Raw genomic sequence first — 24,026 nt, 5'->3', positions numbered from 1 at the left:
GCATGCACAAGGTATTATAGAGCCATACAGAGTTCCTTTGGCTCCATATTCTGGCACTCTGCGAATAGTGAAGAGGTATTTTCCCCCAGAAGTATTAAAATCTGATGAAAGATGATACACTTTATATATACAGAGACACAGTATGGGCCCACAAACTTCTATGGGTGCCATATTTTGGCTCCTACAACTCTGATGATATATGGAACCAGAATACGGTAGTGCGATTACAGGGGTTGGCCCATCTCGGATTTTGATGGCATATTGCTAGGGTATACCATCAAAGACAGATAGGTGCAGGTCCCACCTCTGGGACCCACTCCTGTCTCCAGAACATGGGTTCTCTCCTTTCACTGTTATGGGAGTTCCGAAAATAGCGGATCAAGTGCGCTTGGCTATTTTCGGAAATTCAATAGTGGCGGATGGAAAGTGTTCCCTGCATGCACAGCCCCCTCTCCACACCACTATGGGACTGCTGGAAAAAGTCGAGCAAGCACTCAGCTATTTTCGGAACTTCCATAGCAGTGAATGGAGGGTGGCCACGCTTGCACAGTGTGCTCTCCTTCACTTCTTGGGGGAGGCCCGTTCTGGAGAATCGGACCTATCTGATATTGATGGCATATTCTAGAGATATGCCATCAATGTCTGAGATGAGACAACCCCTTTAAGTCAAACATCTAGTTGGCGTTAACAGTGTACATGATCATAGGTCTTTAGGGGTGGTCCAGGACAGTCATGTCAGCACACCCTATATTCAGACAACAACATGGATGCCATTGTGCTGCCAGCCACTGATGTAACTAGCGCTTTATACAAATCCTTCCTCTGCCTGTTGCTAAACCTGCACAGCCTGCATAAGAGGCAGAGGGAGGAGGGGGAGCAGAGGATTTAAGTCCCCATTCAGAAGATCAAATTACAAACAGATACCCAGCAGGATTTTCCTGTTCCAGATCATCCTAGATATTCAGGAGTGAACACAGATAACTCTGTCCTGGTGATTGGTGTCACTGTGACCCAGGCAGAGCCATCACGCTCATCAACCTGCTTGTCACTCTCAGTTATGCAGCTCATTCACAGGTAGGGAATGTTTAGGTACAATCTTATGCAATAATGGGAATATTCATCACAGTACTGACCACCAGCATCTTTCAGGGGGCAGGGATTATTCCTGGCTAATGCCAAGTAGAGCTTTGCTACGTTTGTATGTAATAAGCATTATACTTTGTGCATGAGCATGGAGGCTACTTGTGGCGATCTATGGGACTTGCTGATTGCTCCTAACATAGCAATATTCTGGGTGTAAAGAATGAATGGTTCTGGTTATTGTGCTTCAGCTTCTGCCTCCATTGCAATGAGAATACTGAAAAGTGCACGACTATAAGCTATAGGTTAAAAAAACGAAACAAAAACCACATTAAGGGTCCATTCACACGTCCGTAATTTGGGTCCGCATTCGTTCTGCAATTTGCGGACCCATTCACTTTCAATGGGGCTGGAACGGATGCGAATCTGCATTTTCGGGATCCGCATCAATTTTTTCGGGATCAGTTTTTTCGGGATCCGCAATTCCGTTCCTGAAAAAAATAGAACATGCCCTATTCTTGTCCGCAATTGCGGACCAGAAAAGGCATTTTCTATTATAGTGTCTGTGATGTGCGGTCCGTAAATTGCGGTCCGCACATTGCAGGTGTCCGTGTGACTAGACCCTTATGTCTTTGAAAAAACCTTCTACCTTCAGCTGAGAGTGCGCCAGTTATATAAACTAGATTCATAGCCATAGGCGTATCTACAGCCATTCCATGCTATGGGGCCCAGAGGTTGGAGGTCCTAATCAGGTGCAAGAATATTGTCATTTTTTGTGTGAAACAATATGGTGGATTTTTTCTATAATGTGGTGTATCTGATATTATGGCAATATACAATACCTTTAATTATTGCTACTTATGCTGTTGTTTTCTTTTTCTTACACTAGGTGGTGGTGGCCCATGAAGCCCTATGAATTATAGTTATGGCCTTGTTCATGGCTGAAACACCATCAACAGTTATGTCTTATGCGGCTCTGTTTTATATAGTGTCATAATAAGGGCCCCTAAAGAGGTACACACCAGGCTCCGGCTCTCATGTGGTTTCTGGCCGCCTGGCTCTCCCTAATTGTCTACATAGTTCAGTGTAGTCCCAGTGCCTGTTGCCCATGGTTAGAGCAGAATGGACCCGCTGACAGTCCTCACAGATCTGGAAAAGCCAATGCTCAGAATAAACAACAGCTGTACAGCCTCTAGCCCAGGTGCATGCATCTGCCTTGAGAAACCTTCTTTGTCATATTGTGAACCTAGCCTAATGGAATGATTGGCCCACAGGTCCTGGACCTGGCAATTATAATGGCTTAGATATGGCGTGTTCCATTTAAAAATTAACTATTGGTGTCATTGCAAACTCTAGCAGTTTTACAAAAGTAAAATAAATAAAAAAAATGCAAAAATGATATAAAAAAATGACACAGTACACCACACAGTCCCATAACAATTATAAGATATGATTACATGCCCTAGTCCTCAAGGAATACAGAATAAAACATTGTCAGTTAATTACACATTACATTTTTATTACAACTAATTAATCGATATTAAAGCAGCCTAGATTCACTCGCGAGGCTGTACAACTTTAACCTACATAAAATAAAATTCAGTTACCATGAATAGCTCATTTTTAATTGCATACTGGTTACTTTAGTCTAAATGCCCTTAGACTCTGTTCACACTGGGGGACCTACAGCCGAAACTCTTTGATTGCTAATTGGTGACAACAGTAAGTGACAGGGACGTGTGCTCCCAGCCCTCTGCCCCGCGAACAGTCTAAACATAGCAGAGCCCACTTTCTCATTTCTTATGCTCCCCTTTGTGCCTTGACAAAAGGTGACCATATACTGAACCAATTTACAGCTATTTGTAACCACATTCGTGGCCTGTTCATGATTTGAATGAATGTGACAGATGCCGACCAGAGGCAGATATCTCTCCAACAAATAGATTTGCCATGCTGGACTTGCTAAGCCCTTGTCGGGTGCAGTAGTTAAAAGGCGTTGTTCGTGCTGAACGACAGCTTTGCATCCCATCAATGGAAGGTCAGAGCAGGTGGCAGGTCATAGCCGAGATCAATCAATCGCTGTGTCTGATGTCTCGTCTTAAAGGTGGTATTACACTGGCCGCTCTTCAGGCAGTGCGAGTACCAGTGGATGAACACATATAACAATAATCAAGCATCTTTCATGCTGATAACAGATGCTCATCAGCCGATGAACAAGCGTTTGCTCATTCATCGACTGATCGGCTGCTCAATTATGCAAGCCAATTATAGGGAACCCTTGTTCCTAATAATTGGCCCAAAATCGTGCTGTCTAATAGGACCTTAACGTATAGCAATAACAACATTCATAGACCAACCATGAACAAGAAACAAGTGTTTCGGAAAATGGGCGTCTGAAATCCCTAACGTATGGCCAGTCTAAGATATACTGACTACTTTGCTTGATCACCTTAGGATTTATTCACACTAGAAATGAATAAAATCATTTGTCTTATCGAGCATGGTTCTGCACTAGCAACGGGATCTCCCCGAAGCTGAGAACGCTCCCCCCACTACTTGACATCTTGGCCGGCCCTGACAGTCTTGCACCTCCGCCACTGCTCTTAGTAGCGGTGCAAGCACAGAGGCTCTGTTTCAACCACTGGAGCAGCGGCACAGGGACCTGGGTTGCCAACTGTCCCGAAATTTCTGGACAGTCCGGTGAATAGGTGATTTTTTTTCTATACCCGTGAAAAAAAAAATATGTGTCCATGATGAGGCTGGTGGTACTTGACTAGATTATTTTGATAATAATTATGAGTATTTTACGGCTCACAGTAAATGCTGGTAATGAGGTGTTATCACCATATTGAGCCGTAGACATGTATTACCTTGTAACCTTTACCATTCCTTATGGTTTCCCAATTTGTCCGTAAATTTTATTTGCTGTCCGTGATTTTGGGATAAGTTGTCCAGAAAAAAAAGAAAAAATCTGGTTGGCTACCCTAGCAGACACGAGATTGTCAGGGTCAGCCAAGATGTCCGGCTCTGACAATCAAATAACGAGGGGAGTGTCCTCAGCTTTAGGGACACCCCATTGCAGGTGCAGAACCATGCTGGATGAGTCGAATCTAATCTTACGAGTTGAGTCGCTCATCTCTAATTCGCACATAGCGATCATGTCGCTGTTTTTGCCATGACTCTCCAGAGTGTCTGCTAAAACGAAGATATTTTGCTGTGATTTTGGAAAACTGAGGCATAAAATGCACCATAACTGAAGGTGTTTGAGATACCTGAGGTCATCATACTATCCCTACTGTGAAAGTAAGACCAGAGAACCCTCCACCAAATTCCTATTAACATTGGGGTTCCTCTAATCTTGGTTGGGAAACACTATAGGAGACAATTCTGTTTTGCAAGTGGAACCAAAACTCTGGTCCCAGTACCATATGACCCTGGAGACAACCTTTGACCATTTTTTTCACACGTTCCATTTTGTGACAATGAGCTGGGCAAGACAAGCTCTCAGCAGCTATTACAAAGGTCAGGCAGCAGGCACCTGCTCACCCTTATCACTTCTCTGCTGAGTGATACATTCTTTGTTCATATTTTCCCAAGTGGTAGGAAAAAATCAATCCCAATCAACAGACCTCGTTACTGTAATACATTTATATAGCAAGATAATTACTCTAAAAGTCATTACAGAGAACAAACAGATTTCCTGACCTGCCCGGCACGCCTTAGCTTTTTGTGGTTGCTACAGTAATTGTTTGCCTTCATTTTATATTCTAGAGATTGACTTGGAAGTGCACCATTAAGTCTGCTATCTAAAAGCTCCACCATACATTGCACTTGCTACGCAGCCTTAAAGAACACCAGTCACCTCCCCGACATGTCTGGTTTAATAATTATTGCATTCTCTATGTAATAACAATTGCGGAGTGTAATAACAATGAATGGCTAGCCTTCTGCAATAAAGGTCCCTTTAAGTGTTACCACTTCAGTCTGTCACTATCCAATCAGTGTAGGTAATGTCAGACTGTGCAGGGACACACCTAGTTGGACCTATTGCAGACTTTTGGCAATTCGTTCATAAACTTCTAGTAGGAATAATAATGGAACAGTACAACACAGAGTTATATGAGAAGATGCTCTAGAAGTGTTATTACATGGAAAATGCAAGTTGTAACTAAGGGTACTTTCACACTTGCGGTAGAGGAATCTGGCAGGCAGTTCCATCGCCGGAACTGCCTGCCGGATTCGTCAAAACGTATGCCAACTGATGGCATTTGTAAGACGGATCAAGATCCTGATCCATCTTACAAATGCATTGAAGTGCCGGATCCGTCTTTTAAGTGTCATCTGGAAAAACGGATCCGGCGTTTTTTGTTTTTTTTTTCACATTTGATTTGGTCTGCGTTTGCGCAGACCGGAAGGACGGATCCGGCATTGCAGTATTTTGAATGTCGGATCCGGCACTAATACATTCCTATGGAAAAAAAATGCCGGATCCGGCATTCCGGCAAGTGTTCCGGATTTTTGGTCGGAGATAAAACCGTAGCATGCTGCGGTATTATCTCCGTCCTGAAAAGTCAAAAAGACTGAGCTGAAGACATCCTGATGCATCCTGAACGGATTACTCTCCATTCAGAATGCTTGAGGATAAAACTGATCAGTTATTTTCCGGTATTTAGCCCCTAGGACGGAACTCAGTGCCAGAAAAGAAAAACGCTAGTGTGAAAGTACCCTAGACAGACGTCAGGACCACTTTAAAGAATTGTCCCACATCTTTCAAATTGTTGGTAGTACTGTGAGTTTATTATTTATTTTATATTAATCATTTTAATTATTTATTATAATAATAATTATCATTATTATTTTAGTTCATTCACAAGCACTACAATGAGGATTCTGCCATTTCTCAGAATATTTTGTTTTGCAACAGTTGGACAACAATAACCGAGCGGACTATATACCATCCACTTACCGGACCCCTGGAGTGCTGTTGGGGACTGAAGGGAATCACACCAGAATGTAAAAATGCATGTCCTTTCCAATTTTGAGGGATCACACTGGCTCCATGGATCCACACTTTTTGGCCCTAGATCTGGGTTTCAGGGACAGATCAAAGAAGGATATTGCATCTAGTAGGTTAGTGTTAATAGGACTCCATTCCAGTGCAGCTCATCCCTACAGAGGTCTACCGGCAGCAACTTATCTCCCTCTACAATAAATACTATACTGTACTTTTTTTCAATAAATACCATCATTTTTCTGTCTGACAACTATGTTATATCTATCTCCAGTTACACACCAGCCTGTCAGTTATCAGTGTCATCTGGTCAATGGGAAAGAAAGTCAGCATGTCCACAGCACATTTACCCAATGTGAATATCTAGGTTTTTACGCTTTGTGGATATGTGTTTTCAGAAGAGAACCTATAGTGGCTGCACCAGTGTACATGCTAGTAATATCTCATATGGGTTCACATTTCTATGCCCTTTAAAAGCCTCTTTTTATAAAGAATCCAGCCCAGTAATCAGCTGATGGGTCTGGCTTTGGACAAACCCTGGCCTACAGCTGATCTTACGGGTCATACATATACCCTGAAGTAGCCGTAATTTGCTAGCCATTCAGATAAATGGCCTTCCATGTAACAGGGGCTATGGGGAGGTATTGTCTTATCGGGATGATCCCTTTAAAAGGGTTGTCCGTTTTTCACTATTGATGACCTATCCTCAGGATAGGTCAACATCAGATCGGCGGAGGTCCGATTTCCGGCACCCCCGCCAATCATCTGTTTGAAGAGAACGCATCGCTACCTTCTCTGCTCTGATTACCTGCTCGCCGCTGGTAATTACACCTGCTGGTGAACAGGTGTAATTACAAGTATGGCGTTCCCATTCACTTCTATGGGATGGCTCTGTAGTGTTAACTTGAACAGACATGCCGTCCCACAGAAGTGAATGGGGATGCCATACTTGTAATTACACCTGTTCACCACTGAAATTGCTGCGGCGAACAGGTAAACAGAGCAGAGAAGGCAGCACAGCTGATCGGGGGGGGGGGGGGGGGGGTGCCAGGAGTTAGACCCCGACGATTTGATATTGACGACCTATCCTGAGGACAGGTCATCAATAGTGAAAAGTGGACAACCCCTTTAAGGTTCAGGCACACTCCATGCAGGTTACCTATATTGCTAAATGCATAAACATATACTCCAGACTTCACATTCCACGAAAGGAGAATTCAGACAATGTCGTGTGAGAGACAACAGCAATGTAATCTAGCAATCCCAGCACTTTATGACTAGGGATGAGTGAATCGATTTCAGATGAAACATCCTAAGTCGATTCGCATTAAAACTTTGTTCCAATACTGTACGGAGCAGGAGCTCCGTACAGTATTAGAATGTATTGGCTCCGATGAGCCGAAGTTATTGCTGGTTTTGTACTGTAAAAAACCATTTCCCGAACTCGAGTTCGCTTATCCCTATTTATGACTGGAGGAGGGTGAAGAATTGTTGGCTGACTGATTATGAATCATCAGACAGTTCCTCAGCAGTAGAAGTACTGTATATCTAAGAATCTATATAGCGGCATTTCTCAGTCACCCCTCTGTGCAGATCACTTCATCTGATATAATACAGAATAGCTGCTGAGCAAAATCATTGTAATTGTAGATGTCCTGTGGCCACAGACCTCTTCATATATGGATTCTGATGATTTCTGATGATGCACCGCACTTACTATTGAGGCCAGTTATCACAATGGCAGAATATATATATATATAATCGCATGTGTTTGTTCAGAAGATCCAGCCAATCAGCATGGGCATGTCACTGATAAAACACCTGTATTACTGAAGGGCATGCACTGATTGGCTGTCACTCTATGGCAGACGCTCCTGTCCTCAACATAGAAAGTGATATACTGTGCAGCTTCCTGATCTTTCATTTAGATGTAAGGACTTGCTTTAGCTGTATTAATTATCTGCTTGCCTTTAATCTTCATTTGACTTATTTTGGTGCTTCAGAATTAATTACTAATTATGATCTTGATACAATACTGAGGTCATCGTGAAACTAATAATATTATAAATGGAGGGACCACTGTATTAAGAAATTAAAAGGGTTGTCCTCTCTCAACATTTCTGGCATATTGCTAGAATAGGACATAAATGTCAGATAGATGGGGTCTGGCGTTCCTTTGCTTTTGTACGACCTGAACAACTAGTCCTATTTGATGGAACCATGAATTCTGCTCTGATGAAGAATAATGTCTGCCTGTCCGTTTGTGACTTAAAGAGGACCTTTCACCATAATAAAACCTCTAAACTAACTATACAGACGTGTAGAGCGGCGCCCAGGGATCCCCCTGCACTTACTATTATCCCTGGGCACCGCTCTGTTCTCCGGTTATAGCCTCCGGTATCTTCATAGTTAGGCTCCACCCAGGGGAACCTGCCGGCGTCTCATTCTCCCATGCTGTAGCGCTGGCCAATCGCAGCGCTCAGCTCATAGCCTGAGAGGGGTTTTTTTCTCTAAGGTTTCAGAGTGAGGAGGCGTGTCTCTCAGTAATCCAATCTGATTGGCTGGCAGGAAGCTACTGGCTATAGCAAGTTTGTATGTGAAGTGAGGGAATGCAGTTTTGCCCTCAGAGAACTGGCAGAGAAGCCATAACTAAGGGGAAAACTCAAGGAAAACAGTGGTAAGTGAAGAAACGAAAGATTGCTTTATGCATAATGCTGCTGCAGTAGTAACATATGGTAAAAAAGATTTTTTGATGAAAATATTGCAGTTATCCTTTAAGTTTAGAGGTGCAATTACGTTTTCACATTGGTGATACAGGTTTTTATTAATTCTTTAATTTTAAAAAAATCTGCTGCATTTTGTGATTACTTATATTGTCTTTATCGTATATAAAAATTCAATGGATGATCTTAAACATTTACATGTTATAAATTTGCAAAAATAGAAGAAAGCAGGTGAGGGCAAATGATTTTTCATAGCACTGTATCTTATCAGAGAAAAGTGTCTCTTCCTCCCCTTCCTACACTAACATTCTCCGCTAACCCATGTATCAGATTACATGCTGCCCATAGAAGTCTATGGAGAAGGGAAGGATAAGGAGTGAGCTGTAGTGAGATAAATACAGACTGATGCTGCCCAGAGAAGAGGGGAGAGTTGAGGAGTGAGCTGCTAGAGGGAGAAAAAGGCATTTTTTTTCTCAGATAGGGTATATTATAAAGTTTCTTACATTAACTTGCACTATTGATTTATGCAAAGATTGTTGAGAGTACAGCAAGTTACAGTGACCACCTGAACTGTCCCTTTAATAGATACCATTACAAATGAGTTGTTGACTTTTCAAATGCATAAGTGTGAGGAAAGAATGACTGATGTGAAGCATGAACAGTGTGATAAGTGAGTGATGTGATGTATATGTCATATAATACCTTGTACAAAAAGTGCTTTAATACCACTGATATTTTTATCTCTGTGAATTCTTTCCCTACCCATAATCACATCATCACAATCCACACACAGTTCTTTTTCCATAAAACTGTAGCACTCAGTATCAATCTTTCTGTCGACGAGGACATCTCCCATGAATCAGATACTTTTCTTCATATCTTCTGCAAGCATCTCACCCAAACTTGCTGAATAATTTGTGAGGCGTCCAGACAAGATTGTGAGCCCCAGGGCACCAGAGGAAGATGGAAGGTAGAGCTTGGCAAACAAACCAGAGCTTGATGTTCTCGACTAAATGAGATTCTACTGCCACCGCTTTAATTTGTGGAGTTTAATTATCAGCCACAGATTGACAAAACTGTGACAATACTTCTTATATGTGAAGTGTGGGGACAATAAATTACTTTGACTGATATCAGGGAGGGGCATACTGCTTGTGCTGAAAAGCATAATGCACATGTGGATATCTGCTGAAATGTGCAAGTCCATAGAATTACATTCGGGAGCAGAACATAGAAATATAATGAAGTGTGTAACATAGTTTTTAGTTTATTTTAGTTATTTTTAGTTAATTTCAACCAGAGGAGGGAAGATAACATAAAGGGGAAGACGAGGACAGGAGGTAAATCCTAGAACTTTCGATCAACCCCATTGAGAAGGTAAAACCTAACATAAAGCACAAGCCAATCTGCCATAAAGGAGGAAAACATCCTTCTTGACTACAAGTTATGATTAGATTGGATCAACAGTCAAACAAGGGTTTTATTCATGACATAAGTGTTTATGTTGTTTTCTTTCAAGGAATCATCTAAACCTTTGTTGAAGCAAGAAGCTTCTTGTACTCCTGCCTAGATGCATACAGCTTTTACAGTCAGGAATCCTGCTGGCTTTAAAGAGGTTGTTTCATCTCATACATTGATGGTATATCACTAGGATATACTGTACCACCAATGTCAGATCTCTAGAAAGGAACCCCCAAAGTGAACGACAGCATATGCGGAGTGCTCTTCATTCACTTCTATGGGAGTTCCGAAAATAGCCAAGCGAGGTTGCTCAGCTACAGTATTCTCCAAAGTCCCATTGAAATGAATGGAGAGTGCACCGCGTAAGAGCAGACAACCGTCTATTCACTTCTATGGGACTGCCGGAAACAGCTAAGTCAGGGCTCGGATATTTTTGGCAGTCCTATAGAAATTAATGCATGCACATTCTGCCCTCCTGCACTTTACGGGTTACAAGGTGAGGGACCCGCACCTATCAGACATTGAGGGCCTATCCTAGCAATATGCTCCCAAATTCCAAGATGGGACAATCAGTGGTTTCACACTATTTTTTTCCTGCTGTTTTACCAATTTTTGCAATTTTTGTTATCTTTTTATTTTTATAAACATCACCTCCAGATTTAAGTCTAGGTCCAAGAGGTGGGACCTGCCCCTGTCTGACATTGGTGGCATTTCCTAGAGGTATGCTATCAATGTATGAGATGACACAACCCTTTTAATAGAAGCTGATTGACATTGCATGCTTTTTAGTCGGTGATCTACAAGGACACCCAAATCTTTCTCTACTAGTGACTCTCCTAGTTTTCCTACACATTGGATTATTAGTATCAAGGTGCATCGATTTACATTTGTCTACACTGAATGTAAAGGTCCTACTAGACAACACAATTTTCAGGCCAATTGGGAACTTCCATTTACATGAAGTTTTCTTCGTGATAATAGGCACTGATAAATGAGAACATGCTCGTTGGTCGGCTGATGGGCACCATTCACCAGGATGAAAGATGCCCAATTATTGGCAGCACATCTCCCTGTGTAATCAGGGATGTGCTGCTGATCAGGTCGGTGTAAATGAGCTCCAATGAATGTGTTATCAATCATCCATGGACACTCTCATGAACGTTGGGCAGTGTAATACAACCCTTAATAGACATGCAGTCAAAGTCTACTGGAATATGTTATTGTTATACTCACGGTCCATACATCGAGGCTAAAACATGATTTTTTGGTTTCAAAAAAGCTTTTATTGTGTAAAACTTAAATAAATAAATAAAAGTATACATATTAGGTATCGCTGCGTCCGTAACAACCTGCTGTATAAAAATATCACATGACCTAACCCCTCAGGTGAACACCGTAAAAAATAAAAAAATAAAAACTGTGTAAAAGAGCTATTTTTTGTCACCTATCATCACAGAAAGTGTAATACCAAGCGATCAAAAATTCATATTCACCCCAAAATAGTACCAATCAAACTGTCATCTCATCCCCCAAAAAATGAGCACCTACATAAGACAGTCGCCCAAAAAATGAAAACTATGGCTTTCAGAATATGGAGGCACTAAAAAAAAAATACTTTCAAAAATGATTTATTATGTAAAACTGAAACAAACAACCCAAAAAGTTGTCATATTTGGTATTGTCGCTTATGTAACAACCTGCTCTATAAAAATAGCACATGATCTAGCCTGTCAGATGAACATTGTAAGAAACAAAAAATAAAAACGGTGCCAAAACAGCTATTTTTTGTTACCCTGCCTCAAAAAAGTGTAACACGTAGCAACCAAAAATCATGTGTACCCTAAAATGGTATTAACAAAACTGCCACCTTTTTCCGTAGTTTCCAAAATGGGGTAAATTTTTTGGAGTTTCTACTCTAGAGGTGCATCAGGGGGTCTCCAAATGTGACATGGCAACTTAAAATTATCCCAGTAAAATCTGTCCACCAAAAACCACATGGCGCTCCTTTCCTTCTGTGCCCTGCCGTGTGCCCATACAGCAGTTTACGATCACAAATGGGGTGTTTCTGTAAACTACAGAATCAGGGTAATAAATATTGAGTTTTGTTTGGCTGTTAACCCTTGCTTTGTTACTGTAAAAAAATGGATTAAAATAGAAAATCTGCCAAAAAAGTGAAATTCTGAAATTTCATCTACATTTTCCTTTAATGCTTGTTGAACACCTAAAAGATTAATAAAATTTGTAAAATCAGATTTGAATACCTTGAGGGGTGTAGTTTATAAAATGGGGTCATTTATGGGTGGTTTCTATTATGTAAGCCCCACAGTGACTTCATAACTGAACTGGTCCTTAAAAAAGTGGGTTTTGGAAATTTTCAGAAAAATTTCAAGATATGCTTCTAAACTTCGAAGCCTTCTAACGTCCCCAAAAAATAAAATTGCATTCACAAAATGATCCAAACATGAAGTTGACATATGGGAAATGTATAATAAAAATAATAATAATAATAATAATAATAATAATAATAATAATAAAAAATGAAAAATATTGACTGAAATTTACCACTATCATGAAGTACAATGTGTCATGAGAAAACAATCTCAGAATGGCTTGGAAAAGTAAAAGCGTTCCAAAGTTATTACCACATAAAGTGACAAATGTCAAATTTCCAAAAAACGGCCTTGTCCTTTAGGTGAAAAATGGCAGGGTCCTGAAGGGATTAAATAATGTTTTTATGTTAAATATTATTATTAAATGCTTTTATTTGTGTTATTTATTTTTTTTGGTGATTTTTTTATTTATTTTGCCATGTCACTATCTATATTTAAAAAAATTATATAGTCCTGCAATTTTCACACAGGGTACTAATACACACAGGCCTAATAACAGTTTACAATTTCCTGTTTCTATATCGGTAACCTTTCAGTAGCTATTATCATTATCACTACAGAGAGAATTACAATGACAAGTAACACCTCTGTATAAATAACACGGATCTAGCATTCACAATAAGTGATATCACAGCTTATCAGCTCCCTCCTGACCTCTGCACAGGTCACATGACATGCCTAGAAAAGTCTCTCATAGAACTCATCTCCTGTCCATTGTGCCTATGGCCCATGTAACTTCTCTCAAAAGAGAAGAAAATCACATATTTTACGCCTAGTGGCCAGTGTGAAAATGTCAGGATTCTAAACATTTTTTTTTATTTTTATTTTTGTAGTAGATAGACAGATACGGGGGGGGGGGGGGAACTCACCAAAGATTCTAAATAAATATGTTTCACATAAAAATGTGATTTTAACAATAGGCCATTTTCTGATGACACATTTTCTTTAACCCTTTAAAATCACTTGTTCTTAGACTTGGTTCCATTGGCTGATTTGTGAGATTGCTGATTAATTGCTCATTATCGATGCCTTGAATAAGTGTAGGTCAATTATATATGATTGTGTATTTGGTGGTTCGGTGAGATCTCAGCTTGCGGGGGCACTCTAACCCCATGCCAAGGTCACTTGTATCACTAATATATTAGGGTAGAGCAGTTTCCCTATAGATTTCTAGAAGTGAATTTTCCATTTAAAGTTTTTTTCTCATTTATGGTCTGTCCTTAGGATAGGTTATCAATGTTTGTCTGATGGGGTGTCTGACTCGTGGCATGATGCAGTACTAGGCACTGCTGCATTGACAGATCAACCACTGGGTCTGGAAGAGCATTAAAGGTACTGGGGTGCTCCAGCAATCATCACAACCTTCAATGGGGGTCATTGGTGGCAGCTCCCATCCCAGAAACTTCGTATCAGACCCTGTAGAATCTGTAGAACAGCTCCAGGGCATGCACAGTAGACCAGCTATAGATGTATGAGCTAGGGCTGACGTATCTAAGGAAAATACTTCATTAACAGTATCGGGAACGCACATTCAATCAGAGCAGCGCTTGCCTGTGCTGTTAATCAGGACAGAAGGAGTCACCCTCAAAAGAAACAGGAAGTTCAGACCTGAACTGGTGAGATGGGAAAACCCCTTTGAGGTCCACCACCAATCCCGGGAACAAAGGCGCTTTAGTAGTAAGAAAAGTGAATTGGCCCCTTCAGCTTTTCTCCTATATCATTCATACCCTGTACTGTGTAAGAAATGCTATAAACCCTGGTGTTGTACATGCATATCATGAATGGTCATGTGGCAGACACAAAACTAGTATTAAAAAGTTAAATTATTTAATGCCCATATTGTGCCGCAGAGAATATAACCGTGTGCTCCACTGTATGTAGCTCCCCGATCCAGGTTATATAAAAATGCTTTAATAGGCACACAGCTTAAAGGGAAATTATATTGAAAATTGGAATTTGTATTGTCATTATTTATAAGTGAGTCTTTCACAACAACAATTTAAAGGCTATGTATGATCACCTCCAGGGGAATTATTTGTCATTTTTATTTAGTCATTTTGGGCTAAAAATCTTTTTTTTTATTTGGTTATAATTTTTTTTTTTTACAGTTTTTGTTCTACAGCCTTCAGTTTCAGTATATATGCCTCCAGTGTGGGGCCTAGGGCCCACCGGTAAAATGTATTTTGGGGGCTCACCATACGGATATATTCAAATATTATTCAAATATTGAAAAGAGGACACTGCTAGCTTTCCTCTGTACCTAGAAGACATCTCAGCTCTGATCGTGTCTATAATAATAAACTGGGGAGTTTCTTTAATAATCTATCAAGTTTTATATGAACATAGGCTGGTTGTGGTGCTGTACATGGAATATATGTATGTAGTGCAGTAAGTCTACTGTATTATGTGCCACTTGTTCAGGGGGTGGGAGACTAGGGGCCCACCGGTTGATTCACCTGTACCCCTGTGGGCCAGTCCGAGCTTCAATGCAGCCCTTATATCTGAACTCCTGGCAGCTCATAAACACTTATTCACATTTAAAGGCTATGGACACCTTTGGAAAAAGATTTTGATTATCATTTAATTTTACTCACATATTTTTTTCATTTGGTCTTTATTAATTATTTGTGGCATTTTTTACACAGGGGTTAAATTTGCAGACTGTCTCTTGCTGTTTACATCGAGTCCCATCACATGATGGCTCATGGGTAGCTCTTATTTCTAATCTTCTGACCTCATAAACACTCATTATAGCTAAATTATTATCAAACTGATAAGTAACTGTTTATGAGCTGTCAGGAATTCAGAGATAAGCTGTGAGGGCTTCTATCTGATGGGACTCACTGGGAATAGGAAGCCTGCTGGTCTGCAAATAGACAGAGACTGACATCTGTACAAAGAAACAAGATGACTTTTTTTTATAAAAACCAAGTCAAAAAATGAGTAGAATGCAATATTAAAAAAAAATTCCCCTGAAGGAGTTCATAGCCTTTAACCCATATTCTTATCAGTTTGAGTTTAGCTCTAATGAGTGTTTATGAGCTTTCAGGAGTTCAAACATAAGGACTACAGACTGAGCCAACAGAGCAGTTCTCTGATGGTTCAGTATAAAGCAGAAAGCAAGACAGTCTGCAGATATTCTAAAACTGAAGGCTATAGAACAGAAACTGTTGAAAAATGTTAATAAAGAACAATTGAAAAAATGACTTTTAGACCAAAATGAGTAAAATACAATCATCAAAAATTGCTCTGGAGATGTAGGTAGCCTTTAAGCCAACCCAGTCCTTGCTTGGCAAAGTAAGTAAATACATTTAGGTGGCACCAGTAGGAGATGGTTCTGGGGAGATGATTGCTGGTGTATATTCATCACTACCACCACCCTGCAAGATCATCACTGGTCCCCACTGGCTTTTCTATTCTAAGGTGGGAAAGGGACACTTTCTTACAGCTAATGTATTTCTTTAAAATGTGCTGTAGCCTCAAACAAGGTTTCGGGGGTTCTGCGTCATCAGAACCAATACCTGTATAATAGCATAGGTTACAATATAAGTTTTATTTAGGTATTGATGGCTTTTACAAATCAGATGTCTCTCCCAGGACTGACATGGACTTTGATGAGGACAGATAATGGTTGGGATATATTATCGTGATGGCAGGATGCTGATGTCTGCACATGGTGTCTGCACAGCCAGCTTCTCTCATGGTAACACTAGATGAGACTTTTCATGCATTTAGCACCATGAAGTTGATTCCTCATGTGATGCCTCAGGCCAGCACACATTACTGATCCCTAGCCTTAGAAGTGATGAGATCCCAGGACCATCACTACTGAAGTCCTGGCCATGCAAGATCCTTGTGCTGAGACTGATAAAAAAGGCATGTAACCAGAGCCAGGCATCATGGTGCCAGCCTGTGCCCCCCTGTGTGTGGTGCAGCATCTGTCTGCTGTGGTGACTATGCCCCTGCGTTTACTAATCGCTTGTTTTGTTGGAGTCTCATTCACATTACCCATCGATATAAGGTTTCTGAAAAGTACTTACTCTGTCCTTCAAACTTCCTGATGATGGTGTCCAGGTAGGTATTTTGGGGGGCCACGTGCCCCCTCCTCACCGGCATCTTGAGATCAGGAGTCTCCTCTCAGAAAGCCCAGCAGAAAGTTCCCAATCTCCCCAGAGGACCCCTGCGTCTTCTACCAGTGCACTGATGCGATCGTTATGGCAATGACATCTTGCTTCAATTTAACCCCTTTCTGGAAGCATAAACCAGTGACTCCAGTGATTCCTACCAGCGATGATGGGAGGATTAGGGATTTGCAGTGATGGAAAGAGCAAGTGCACAGAGCCCTGTACTCCCCCCACCAGCTCCTCCAAACCACACATGTGCCAGGGGACTGGAGCTGTCAGCAGCCACAACTGTGAGTGAGGAGGAGGGAATGAAGCCGGGCGAGGTCAGAGATCACAGGTGCATCCCCGGCCGGAGGCGCCTGCAGAAGAGTGGTCGGGGAGCTGTCCTCCTCCCTGGTGCTGAGTGCCGCTCCTAATCCGCCCCGGGGCGGGAGTGCGGCCGCTCGCCATTACATCCACAGTCTTATTCTCTGCGTCTGGAAGACAGTTCGGAAGGAAATCCCTTCTGTTCACTCTTTAGTTGCTGGGCAGATCTACTCCTTGTACCTACAGAAGCCTGCTGGAAGGATGCACACAGTAGTACCTTTTACAATAGCTTCTGAATATCATTATTATTATCATTATTGTCTTTCTAGTATTTTACACTGTATTCCACTGCCCTGACTTGTATCCATAGATGCCCATTCAGATGGATACAATAGGACACATTTAGTAAAGAGTTTGTGCCTGTTTTAGTGCTGTTTTAGACAGTCTTGGAGGCTTTTGCGTCTCATTCACCTATTTAGATTTTTTAGACTAATGCTGAAGTTTTCTAACTTTTGAAACTTTTTTTCCGACCTATTTATGTAGGTGCGTCTTTTTTTTTTTTGCACTTGAATTTGTCGCAAAACAGTCCTAACTTCTACTCCATTCTATGCTGGTGTACATTTCTAAATCTGTTTTGAGTAGTGAGTTGCATTAAAAGTCACACTTTCCGGTAGACGTGACTTCTCTCTGCACAGATGTGACTTTTTTCATGCGCAAATAAATGAGACCAGTCTAAGGGTGGGTTCACACTAGCGTTAGGGATTCCGTTATGGCTTTCCGTTATAACATGGTTATAATGGAAAATAACGGAATCCATAAGACGGAAGGACGGATCCGTTCTTCTGCCCATAGACTTGTATTATGACAGAATGCAAAACGGAAGCCTTTAGAAGGCATTTCGTTTGCTTTCCGTCCTAATAGAAGTCTATGGGAAAGCATAACGGATCCATCTGGGTCCCTTTATGCAAGACGGAAAACAAGGTCCTGTCGACAGGACTTTATTTTTCGTCTTGCATAACGGGAACCAGACGGATCCGTTTTGATTCCCATAGACTTCTATTAGGACTAATGGGTTTTTGTGCTTACAATAGTTTGGATATGTTTTCTTTTTCTTTTCTTATAACATAGGATTTCATCTGTAATAAGAGGAGCTGATAAATGCTGATAATGAGAGCAGAGGCACAATATAAAAAAGAAAGGCTGTTTTGCAACTTTTTAATTCACATGTGGAAAAAAGTTATGCAGAGGAATAGTGGCTCATAGCAACCAATCTGGTCTTTTTTTTTTCTTTTTTTATAGAGCAATGCCAATGTTTGCTGTGGGCAACCTCTACACATTTTCTGAGCAATAGTTAGGCATCTATCTGCAGATTTGTATCTATGAAACTGGCTGACCTGTTGCATGTGCACTTGGCAGCTGAAGGCATCTACACTACTCACAGAAAGTTAGGGATATTTGGCTTTCGGGTGAAATTAATGGAAAATGTGAAAAGTTCACGCTACAGTGATATTATATGATGAAAGTAGGGCATTGAAGTAGAAGCATGTAATGGGGATTTCCTCATCTCAAACAACTTATTAAAACAAAAGCCAATAGTGGTGGGTATATTTTCACAAAAATGTCAGTGTCTCAAAAACTTCTCATGTGGCCTTGAGCATCAATTACAGCTTGACAAAGACGTCTCATGCTGTTCACAAGTCAACTTATTATCTGCTGACAGGGCCAGCGTCATAACCTGGCAAACCCGGGCAAAGTGCCAGGGCCCAATGCTCCTGGGGGGCCCACTGAGCTGCTATGAGCACTTCCATCAATACAGATGGCTGTCATTTCACTTACGCAGTACCCCTTTGGTGGGCCCTCTGAGTCACATGAGGCCGGCTGCTGCAGAGACTCAGAACACGGCCCTTCTACACAGGACATGCTGCCTGAGGAGACAGACCGGCAGGGCTGGAGCAGAAGTGTGAACACAGGTTGTCAGTGAGTCTGCACTGTGAAGGGCTGGAGCAGAAGTGTGAACACAGGTTGTCAGTGAGTCTGCACTGTGACTGTCTCTTCTCTGTGGGACAGGAGGGGGGGGGGAACTCTTCGATCTGCTGCTGGATTCTGCTTCATTCTATTTAGTTGTTTGCCTCCATGACACCTGCCCCCCCCCCCCCCCATATCCTGTCCTATCTCATCCTCCTGGAGCCCCTGCTGTCTCCTTTCCTCCCTCATATATCCAGAGCTCCTGTTCCACCCTCCTTTCTACTATAGCTGCCCTGCACAGACCTCCTGCCACTACTTGTATGAATCCCCCTCAGAGCCCCTTCCACCTACTTGCTGTGTCCACCCCTCCTGTCCATCCAGGACCCCTGTCTCACTCCTCTGCCTCTCATTATAGTGGCATCTGAACTGCATTCACCATAAGGACCTTCTAACGTCACAGGGTCATGTGACTGTGCCCCTCACCCTGTACTGTGCCCCCCACCCAGTACTGTGCCCCTTACCCCGTACTGTGCCCTTTTATACCCTGCATTGTGCCCTCTTACCACACCCTGTACAGTGCCCCTAGTCATTCCCTGTACTGTGCCCTCTTATACCCTTTTATCCGGTCACTGTATGGTGGTTTTATCATTGTATGGCGGGGTTATCACTGTATGGCGGTGGTATCCAATAACTGTATGGCCATAACTATATCCCCTTCCCAGCCCACGCAACTTTTTTTTTGACCTGGTATGAGTGAGAAAAGATACAGATTGCGGTGCTAAGGACCTTTGCTCCACAATCTGTGTCAGAAATACACCTAACATAGACGTATTTCTATATAATAAATGACCACCTGATTGTATTATCATTCGGGGGTAGGGCTAATTTCTTTATATTATATAGATTCTAGTGTATTACACTGTGCCCTGTATTTCCCAATAGATAAATGATCCTTGAGAAACACAGTCCTCATCCCTGACCACTAGGACCAGGTAGCGCTCTGTCAGTACATGGCGTCCTCCCCTCTGTGCCACGCTGCTCCGCTGTGTACTGATGCTTATTCTGACACTAGGGCTGGGTTCACATCCTATTTGTGCCATCCATTTAATGCATACCAAAAATGTATACATTAACAGATGCCTCAGAATGATGCCGTACAGTGGCGTCCATTCACCATACAGTTCCATGGTAGAAAAAACATATACATTAACGTATGCATTTTTTAAAATAGACTCTGCAGGATACAAAAATGTGGAGTGCTGTACATCTGTTATGCCATCTGGTCTGAATGAGGCCCTAAGTTTTTCACCATACTTGGGGTAGTTCTTTAAAGGGTTTCTGTCACCCCATTAAACCGTTTTTTTTTTTTTCTTTACTAATAATCCCTATAGTGCGATCTCATGATACATAAGCAAATTAATCATTTTGGTTCAGTAGAATTTGCTAAAAATCGATTTTTAAAATATGCTAATTACCTTGCTACCAGCAAGTAGGGCGGCTACTTGCTGGTAGCAGCCGCATTCTCCGATGGTAATGACGCCCCCTCGGCATGCTGATTGACAGGGCCAGGGAAGGTAATCCTTCTCTGCTGGCGCTGTTAGAATTTGAAATCTCGCGCCTGCGCCGTACCTGTCTTCAATCGGCGCAGGCGCACTGAGAGGCGGCCGCTCTCTCGACCGCTCCATCCTCAATGCGCCTGCGTCGATGACGTCATCAAGTACACCTGGAAGAGATTTATTATTAATAATCGTTGGTGGTATAGTGTTAATAACTGTCATTTTTATAAAATTATTTATTCCCATTTCGTTGGTGGTTTTTGTGGCAGCATGCTTATTATGTACATACTTACCTGATTCGAGCATCCAGCGACGTCACCAGACTCTCCGCCTCCTTCCAGCGATGCCGGCGTCTTCTCTTCCGGGTGTACTTGATGACGTCATCGACGCAGGCGCATTGGGGATGGAGCGGTCGAGCGAGCGGCCGCCTCTCAGTGCGCCTGCGCCGATTGAAGACAGGTACGGCGCAGGCGCGAGATTTCAAATTCTAACAGCGCCAGCAGAGAACGATTCCCTTCCCTGGCCCTGTCAATCAGCATGCCGAGGGGGCGTCATTACCATCGGAGGATGCGGCTGCTACCAGCAAGTAGCCGCCCTACTTGCTGGTAGCAAGGTAATTAGCATATTTTAAAAATCGATTTTTAGCAAATTCTACTGAACCAAAATGATTAATTTGCTTATGTATCATGAGATCGCACTATAGGGATTATTAGTAAAGAAAAAAAAAACGGTTTAATGGGGTGACAGAAACCCTTTAATTGCATCTTTTTTCTAGTGTTAATTATGTCCTCTGTTGGTCTAAGTGGTGTTGATCTTCTTGACCTTTTTAATGTATGGTTTTATATTGTGATTTTAACATTATTTTCTATATTATTAGGTTATTTCGGTTGTCAAATATGTATGGATATATATATTTTGTACCATCTTAAAAAATCTGGATTGATAAAAAGTTGGAGATGAAAGGGGTGAAACCATATAGGACGGATAATACAAGCAAGGAGGGGGTTAAATGGAGAATACATATATATTTATAGAAATAACAAAATAAAAAATAAATAAGAAAAAGGCAGCAGCTCTATTAGATGTTAAACTGAATATACTGTATATATTTTTTGTATTATCACTAGGGTAGTATTGCATATATTTATTGTAATTGCGAGAGTATATTTAGATGACGGTGCTTGATTTGTACAGTCGTGGCCAAAAGTTTTGAGAATTACATAAATATTGGAAATTGGAAAAGTTGCTGCTTAAGTTTTTATAATAGCAATTTGCATATACTCCAGAATGTTATGAAGAGTGATCAGATGAATTGCATAGTCCTTCTTTGCCATGAAAATTAACTTAATCCCCAAAAAAACTTTCCACTGCATTTCATTGCTGTCATTAAAGGACCTGATGAGATAATTTCAGTAATTGTTTTGTTAACTCAGGTGAGAATGTTGACGAGCACAAGGCTGGAGATCATTATGTCAGGCGGATTGGGTTAAAATGGCAGACTTGACATGTTAAAAGGAAGGTGATGCTTGAAATCATTGTTCTTCCATTGTTAACCATGGTGACCTGCAAAGAAACGCGTGCAGCCATCATTGCGTTGCATAAAAATGGCTTCACAGGCAAGGATATTGTGGCTACTAAGATTGCACCTCAATCAACAATTTATAGGATCATCAAGAACTTCAAGGAAAGAGGTTAAATTCTTGTTAAGAAGGCTTCAGGGCGTCCAAGAAAGTCCAGCAAGCGCCAGGATCGTCTCCTAAAGAGGATTCAGCTGCGGGATCGGAGTGCCACCAGTGCAGAGCTTGCTCAGGAATGGCAGCAGGCAGGTGTGAGCGCATCTGCACGCACAGTGAGGCGAAGACTTTTGGAAGATGGCCTGGTGTCAAGAAGGGCAGCAAAGAAGCCACTTCTCTCCAAAAAAAACATCAGGGACAGATTGATCTTCTGCAGAAATTATGGTGAATGGACTGCTGAGGACTGGGGCAAAGTCATATTCTCCGATGAAGCCTCTTTCCGATTGTTTGGGGCATCTGGAAAAAGGCTTGTCCAGAGAAGAAAAGGTGAGCGCTACCATCAGTCCTGTGTCATGCCAACAGTAAAGCATCCTGAGACCATTCATGTGTGGGGTTGCTTCTCATCCAAGGGAGTGGGCTCACTCACAATTTTGCCCAAAAACACAGCCATGAATAAAGAATGGTACCAAAACACCCTCCAACAGCAACTTTTTCCAACAATCCAACAACAGTTTGGTGAAAAACAATGCATTTTCCAGCACGATGGAGCATCGTGCCATAAGGCAAAAGTGATAACTAAGTGGCTCGGGGACCAAAACGTTGAAATTTTGGGTCCATGACCTGGAAACTCCCCAGATCTTAATCCCATTGAGAACTTGTGGTCAATCCTCAAGAGGCGGGTGGACAAACAAAAACCCACTAATTCTGACAAACTCCAAGAAGTGATTATGAAAGAATGGATTGCTATCAGTCAGGAATTGGCCCAGAAGTTGGTTGAGAGCATGCCCAGTCGAATTGCAGAGGTCCTGAAAAAGAAGGGCCAACACTGCAAATACTGACTCTTTACATAAATGTCATGTAATTGTCGATAAAAGCCTTTGAAAGGTATGAAGTGCGTGTAATTATATTTCACTACATCACAGAAACAACTGAAACAAAGATCTAAAGGCAGTTTAGCAGCAAACTTTGTGAAAACTAATATTTGTGTCATTCTCAAAACTTTTGGCCACGACTGTACTTCCTTATCACTTATTCACTTTTTATAATCCACTTTCTATTCTTTAATTAATTATTTTTCACGTCAGCACACTCTTTTATTATTATTTTATTGCCTACACGTTTTTATCAATTCACGTTTATACTTTTTCACTACCAACCTTCACCTTACTAGCACCTTTATATTTATATATACAGTATATATATATATATTTATGAAATTTATATCATTATATATGTGTTTTTATTATTTATTCTTTATTGAAAATTGTGATGTATGATGCTTTTATAATCATGGGTTGTAATATAAATGTAATTAATTATCACATATTTATTTTTGTTTCATCCAGATTGTATATACCCCCCCCCCTTTAATAGTCATTTTGTATATAATAGGCTGTGATACAGGTTTTAAATCGTACTGCAGAGTTCTTCCTGCGTCCCAGCATGGAACGCATGATGTGATCACGTTCTCGCGTGATTTGCGGCATTCACTCGGGTATATTAGGAAGTTATGTGGGTTTGGTTTGGAGCCGATGCGTTCCACGGTGGACCGCATGCCGGATATCCGGTCCGGCTAGTGCGATCTACCGTGGAGCTCTCCGCCTCCACCAACCCCTGTAGGAGGATTATATTGGATTCGGCCATGAATACTTTCTCCTTCATCCTCCTCTTTCTCCG

General features: G+C 41.5%; 1 protein-coding gene across 1 annotated transcript in view; it reads right to left on the bottom strand.

The window, feature by feature from the left end:
* Window positions 1-16,810, bottom strand: part of KCNH6 (potassium voltage-gated channel subfamily H member 6) — a 270,069-nt gene extending 253,259 nt beyond the window's left edge. Inside the window, exon 1 of the mRNA XM_040435520.1 lies at window positions 16,706-16,810. Within this exon, the coding sequence (XP_040291454.1) occupies window positions 16,706-16,781 (76 nt within the window). The 5' untranslated portion in view covers window positions 16,782-16,810. The remainder of the gene's footprint in view (window positions 1-16,705) is intronic.
* Between the last annotated feature and the right edge of the window lie 7,216 nt (window positions 16,811-24,026).

The sequence above is a fragment of the Bufo bufo genome, chromosome 6, assembly GCF_905171765.1.
Source record: "Bufo bufo chromosome 6, aBufBuf1.1, whole genome shotgun sequence".
NCBI classification, from domain to species: Eukaryota; Metazoa; Chordata; class Amphibia; order Anura; family Bufonidae; genus Bufo; species Bufo bufo.
Note: the sequence above shows the minus strand (reverse complement) of the source record. Positions and strands in the feature narration are given on the sequence as shown.